General features: G+C 38.2%; 1 protein-coding gene across 1 annotated transcript; it reads left to right on the top strand.

Annotated features, from left to right (window-relative positions):
- Positions 1 to 4,377: 4,377 nt before the first annotated feature.
- Positions 4,378 to 6,723, top strand: LOC121864006 (zinc finger protein 107-like; the record flags this gene model as incomplete). Its single annotated transcript, XM_042362881.1, has 4 exons — positions 4,378 to 4,561; positions 5,167 to 5,295; positions 5,806 to 6,124; positions 6,493 to 6,723. Coding segments are annotated over exons 1-4 (863 nt in total), but the record flags the coding sequence as incomplete, so codon positions are not given.
- Between the last annotated feature and the right edge of the window lie 389 nt (positions 6,724 to 7,112).

Here is a 7,112-nt window from a genome sequence, read left to right on the forward strand (position 1 = left end):
ACAGACAGAGATAATAGTAAACATAGGCAGGCATAGGAAGAAAAGTAGGTAGACAGGCATAGAGGGACAGACAGACAGATGCCTCTAGAAAGAAAAGTTGACAAGTAATTCTCATAAAACACTTTCATTAACTATCATCAACTCCTTAAAGAATATATATATATGTTACTAAGAAATAATAAATAAAACACAAAAGCCTCACCAAAAAACGAATTATTATTATTAGTAGTAGTTGTAGTATCATTATCATTATTATTATTATTATTACTATTGTTATTATTATTATTATTATTATTATTATTATTATTATTATTATTATTATTATTACTAACATAACAATTTTACATCTTCCACAGTGCTTTAATATAAAACGGAAAGGAAGTTCGGAAACAATGATATTTTTTTCAGTTATCTAACAGCGGATCTCAGGTTCTTAACCGTTAAAGGCGAGATATTATATACTGCACAGGTATCCAGCTCAACCTGTTTGTAGATAGGAGGCCAATCACCAAGAACTAGAGGGCTAGGCTGAGACAAGTGTAATTAAAGAATCTGTATCGTGGTAGATTTATCATTAATTATTTGGATTTTTATATGATAGACTGGAACTGTACCATCATGATGAGTCAACTACGGCCAGAATCAACGTGACTCACCCCGAACATGGCGCTAAAGAAGAAACCAACATGGATGAAGAGTCTCACACACACACAGTTGAACATCTTACGAAACGTGAATCATTATTTGTTGTTGGTTAGTCATCCCAGTGAGCGACTCTTGAATAAATATTGAGGGTTGTCGTTCTCTGGCCTGGAGCGACACTTGTTTCTCCTGTTTTGTTAAATTAACTCTATCATAAGTCCCTTTGTTCAATCCTTCAATTATTAGGATTCTTAATTTTTTCTCTAATAACTAAGAGAGAACAAGTTCAGTTAGTGCCTCGGTATTGTAACATTGTATAGATGCATTATTAGTATGCATGCTGAGCTGTATACCTGCATTACCTGTGATGCTGATTGCTGGAGCTGTATACCTGCATTACCTGTATACATGCTGAGCTGTATACCTGCATTACCTGTTACATGCTGAGCTGTATACCTGCATTACCTGTATATACGCTGAGCTGTATACCTGCATTACCTGTATACATGCTGAGCTGTATACCTGCATTACCTGTATACATGCTGAGCCAGTATGCTCCGCATTACCTGTATGAGCTGTATACCTGCATTACCTGTATACATGCTGAACTCAATATCACTCAACATATTTAATTGTATAGCTGCAGTGTCTCTACACGTAGTACTGCATCAATATAAGCTTCTATTGACGATTTGCTGAATATCTATCTATCGAAAATCTACGCTGTTTCCTAAAGGTAAAATTAGGGGTACTTATCTTTTTCACAATTTATTTATTAATGTATTCATAATCTATTGCCATTGTTCGTTTCATCAATATATTTTGACATTACAGTTACGATGTGTGTTTTTGTACCTTTGTTGTTGGTTAAAATTCGTCAAAATAAATATCAGTGAAGATTCGCATGAAAGGTCGGGGTCGAGGGATTGATTCAGGCCAGTAGAAAAACTAGTGTCAGGTTAAGGTCATGGGGAGGTGTGTTATGCTTGGCCCTCCCGTAGGTTTTTTTCTCGCTCCAGTCCACGAAGGGTAAAGATGAAATAATTGATGGGTCACATGAAGATTAACCTCCGAGCTTATTTCATTGATGATTATACTCCCTATCGCTGCCTGCGGGGTTAGATCAGGTTAGTTTAGAATTAGCTAAGGTTAGTGTGGTTAATTTAAGGTAAAAAATGAAATCTCGACTAATATCAGAGACTATTCTTCTATGTACGCTATATGTAGTAGCAATGTTTCCTATATACAATATTATTACTAAATTACAGACACAAAATATACCTATAAATTATACACAATCTAACAACTCTATATTATTCGTTCTAAAAAAACTTCAGTTGTTGAGTTCCTCTTGGTAAATATTAAACATCACCTATTATCTTAGGAATATCCTATTTTTTACGGGAAATACGCAGTAAAATGATACTAGGTAAGTGATAAAACTCATTTGCATATGTACGTACGTCTTTTGTGACCCAGGTAAGATTATAGTTTGAGCCTTGTGTGAGGAGTTGGTTGTTCCATGTGACTTGACTCAATATGACTTGGGTTTTCTGTGCAGTTTCTTCCTTTACTGCCACTAGACCAATAAAGATAAAGATATAGATACATAATCATAACACATCCATTCAATTTCCCCAATAGAAATAAATTAAATATAAATACAATGAATAATAATCCCAACATTACCAGCATACAGTATGTAGATTAGTTTCTATCTGCATACACATATCCAGGAAGTAGATGTAAAATAAATATGATATAATTTCTAAAATATCTCTAAAGTGATATATTTTACGAGAAAAGGAACAAAGATAATATAGTTTAGTTACCCCGTTAAGAGAGTAGGGCGAGGAGGTGTTAGTCTCCGGTGTTTACATTGAGCTGCGCCTGAGTTGAAGTTATAACATATTTGCTATCATCATTTACCCTTTTTTCTTCGTCATATTCTCCGTATCTTCAGTCACACAGGTAACACATATTCTGATGAAGACACATACGTTATCACAGTGACAAGGTAATATACATTGGGAAAGAGGCATGAAATAAGAATATGTCTAGAGATCATCTTGGGGTTGGGAATTTAAGACGTCTTGGCTTGGTAGTGAGACACCACAGCTCTTCTGGTCACTTTTATCATTAAATTATTTCTTGTCTTGAATACTATATACACCAAAATGTCTCATAGTAAACATGTGTGGATTAATGCATCATAAATGAATAAATGGGAAAAATATGAACGTCTTGATAAGGCTTTTGTATTGTTAATAATCCGTAACATCTTGTGACGTTCATCTGGTGACAGTGTAATGGAAGTTAAATGTTTTATATAATAACAAGACGTGCATGATGTGTAGGCAATAAACTCGTGGTTAAGGTCATTTTATTCAAATTATCTTACATAACAATATAGGCTTAACTTAACCTAGTATAACTAACATAGTATCACCCAAACTAACCTAGCAGTATGCTACAATAAGAGAGCCACTGAACTAACAAGTTTTTAAATATTGTGCATTGGTACACTACTTGAATATGGACCCCACTGTTTGTAGATTGAATGTGAACTGTATTATAAATAATTTCACTTAACTTCAGAGTTTTTCAAACCAGACATAACAAACCCTCCAACCCAACTTAACTTACTCGACAATCGAATGATCTTGGAATATGTCTTTGTTATATAAATTTAGGTTGGGTTTGAGAATTTATTTTGACATTTATTGTTGTTTTTTAAAGCTGCAAAACATTAAAACTTAATATAAAAGTGCTGTGGCTATTTGTACAGATCAATATGGCCAATTCCTCCAGACTAATCATATAGACGTATAATACCAACTTCATTATACAGGCACTAAAACAAAATTCTAGAAAAAAAAATTTTTTCTTGTTCTTCCTCAGGGTTTGTTTCATTACATTAAAACAAACACTGAGGAAGTTCCTGCCAGAATTTAAGTTTGGTGTTAGTGGTTTTCCATTAACAGACAATGTTGTATTGTAGTCATCAGGTTATAACAGTAAACCAATATTGCAGGTTCAACATGGGGACAACAGCCACTGTGCCGGGCTTTGAGACTCAACTCTAGGAAGTGATCTCTGCCCATGGGATTTGACGTTGATCTCGCCCTGGATGGTCCTGGGCTCGCAAGGGCCCTGGAGGCAGTCTAAGCTCTGGTGGACTTGGAAATGGAGGATTGAGTTCTCTTCAGTCGACTGGAAATACGCTCAGTCGGAGGTTACAATGATATTCACCATCTCTCTGCTTATCCTTCATCTTACAGAGGTTTGATGATCTTCATGCTGGGGATATATGCCAGATGACAGAGCTGACCAACTCTCTACCTAAAGGAGATAGTGAGACTGCTCAGAGTCTTTGGCTAAGTTGGCTTGTCAAGATTTAGGACCTGACTTGTCATCTGAGCAGATCCAAGTCATAAAGAATTGGAATCCTCTTTATTTGACCACATAAATGGTATGGGTGATGGTGCAGGAAACAACACTCAAGGTGTGGTGTTGTCCCACAAGACGACTTGGAGTCAGCTGATGTTTATGGAAGAATGACTTGTTATGGTGGAAACTTGTGCTCCAACTTAGGCACATCAACTTGAACACTAACTATACTTTAAAATGAGCGAATGTTGGCTATGTGGGGAGAAGGTAAATGCAGGTTCACAGTTATGTACCCATAAACATTCTTTAAATGGATTATTTCAAGTTAATGATGAGTTTGTACAGATGGATATAGACCATTATATAATTCCTGAGCAAGCACTAGACCCTCCAGATGGTCAGGATATGACAGACACTGTACTCCAACACTCTGACTCTTCCGGTCTGCATCATGATCTTAATACCTCCATGGATTTAGAGCTGCCAGAGAACCTTACTGGAGGTGGAGATGGTCTGAACATGGGTGCCGGTCATGCACTACATTATACACCAGGTCCAGATGCTGGACTGGTGCCTCCATTGAGTTCTACTTAACCTCATGAGTTCAACCATCCTGTTAACCACAATTCATGTTTGAACTCATCATTTGGACAGTTGCCTCTCCCAGCAATGCCCATCACAAGCAGTCATACAGGCATGAATACTAATATACCTGGCATGGTAACAGGGAATGTGGCACAAGCAACAATGTGCTCAGTAAGCACCCAGTGTTTGGTTTAACTCACACTGACCCGTCATCCACGAACACAATGTTACCAACGGCTCCTAGTGAAAGAAAAGGAGTGATGCAAAATACCCAAGTTTTTTGGCTAACACCTACCACATTGGGAATGGGTTGAATAATTTCAATGTAAATAATCAGATGGGGTGGATCAATTCATAGTCAACCCAATATCGAGATATTGCAGGTCGAAACAAACAACATACCTTGCAATACCCGCTGACTTTTTTCAACCGGTGGGGAATATTCTTGCCATGCATCTACCAGTATGGACACTATACCTGAGAAACCTGCTGAGGTTCCTTGTTTAACACCTTACACTCTGTGTCCACAAGCTTTAATTCTCGTTACAGAGAACAGAGGTAGCTCCCAGAAAACTGAAATTGGTGCAAAGAAAAGAAAAAGTAGAGCTCAGAGGAAGCCAAGTGTCATCCAGATGCGGATTACAAAACTGACACGCCTGAAAATAGTCATGGAAGATTGTTTGTGCCAATCCCTGGAAAACTTGCACGTGAAAATTATAATTTAGAGCGAATGGATGGTGTGAATGTGAAGAATGAATCTGCTGAACACATGCAGACAAGACCTGATGCCAGTATAGAAGACTGGATTAAACACAACCTACCAGAAAGGGACTTAATAGTAACTGATAACAAAATGAAGCATGGTGATGGTCAAAAGACATCTTGTGAGTTTACTGAAATTCCACAAACCACACATTGACCAAGAAGACCAGAGAGCCAGACCAGACTTCACGGTTAGCTGCCCACATGCTCACTAAGGGACTGGATCTCTCCTGTCGCTTGTGTCCTAAAGATTTTGGAAGGATATTAGGAATTATAAAATACACATGAAGGAACATGGGCTAGAGGAATGGCATTATTTCGGTTCATTTTGCACCAAGACATTTGCCAAAGGGAAACACTACACAACACCTCAAGACACACGTGAGAACAAGGCGCTTCCTGTAGATTGTGTAATGCAAATTATAGCCGGAGGCCAAGTTACGCAGGCACATGTTAAGCCACAGTCAAGAACACCAGAAAAAGAACACAAGTGCTCCAAGTGTCCCAAATCTTTCAGTACAAAAGAATACCTTCAGGCTCACCTCAAGGTTCATGGTGGGAAGAAATACAAGTGTGAGACATGTGGCTTCCTTTGTTCCTCAATGTTTAATTTAGAGACTCACAGGAAGAAACATTTGGGTGATAAACCATTTAAGTGTGAACTGTGTGAGAAAACATTTGTTAGGGAGACTTCTTGGACAACCACATGGAACAAGTTCATAAGAATAAAAAGAGCAAGTGTCAAGTGTGTGGTAAATTATTTTAGAAAAGATGTCTTGAAAAGACATCTTGCCGCTCATAACAATGAAACATACGACGAAATATGTGGAAAAAAGTTTTCTGAAGGACCGTTTTGCTACTCATAGAAAATCACATAAGTTAAATTGTGATTATAAATGTTCTTTGTCCTGCATCCTTCACGAAAAAATGTTCTGGATAAACATGAAAAAGTCCACAAAACAAAGGAACAATGAAAGTCTGTTATAAATTCCTCCTCCAAAACAGAGATTAGAGAGTCATATGAAACTTCATGCCAAAAACAGTTCAGGAGTGGCTCAAAAGATGATGGTGAAGGATGCTCAAGTGTGACATATGTGATAAGTCTCTAACAAGCAAAGATATCTTGAGAAAGCACATGAGGAAAATCCACGGTAAACTTCCTGAGGGCAAGAAGAAGGTAGAAGCTGTGGAGAGGGAGAAAAATCGTCTGCCACTTTTGCTCCAAGGGATTTCAAGGAGTTGTAACCTCAGCACCCATCTCCTGAAGGCTCACAGCAAAGTCTTAGAAGAAGATGAATTTGATGATGATCTTCCTTCTGTGCTTCAGTCACCAAAGTTGGGAGGGTCAGCACAGGAGGAACCACTATCAGTAACCCTTCCTCTTCATCAATGTCTACTCACCACACTTCTTATCATGCCTTCTCAACATCGTCATCGACTATTGCGCTGTAACAACTTCAAGACTCTCGGTGCAAACCAAAGTATTAGAAACGCCTCGGTAGTCTCCTCGCTCCCCATCACTGTGCCGGCCTCATCACCATCACCCACAGCATCCCATCCTCCTCCACCATTGCAGTTGTCAGGTTCTCACTTCATCTGGGCCACCCGATTCTCCCATCAACTTGTCCACAGAAGCCATCACCAAGAGCAGCCTACTCCTGGCTTACCCATCATATCCAGGGCCTTATTAATACAGTAATTATAATTATCTAGTTATGTTGACCTGTCCTAAT

The sequence above is a fragment of the Homarus americanus genome, unplaced genomic scaffold, assembly GCF_018991925.1.
Source record: "Homarus americanus isolate GMGI-L3 unplaced genomic scaffold, GMGI_Hamer_2.0 scaffold46366, whole genome shotgun sequence".
NCBI lineage: Eukaryota > Metazoa > Arthropoda > Malacostraca > Decapoda > Nephropidae > Homarus > Homarus americanus.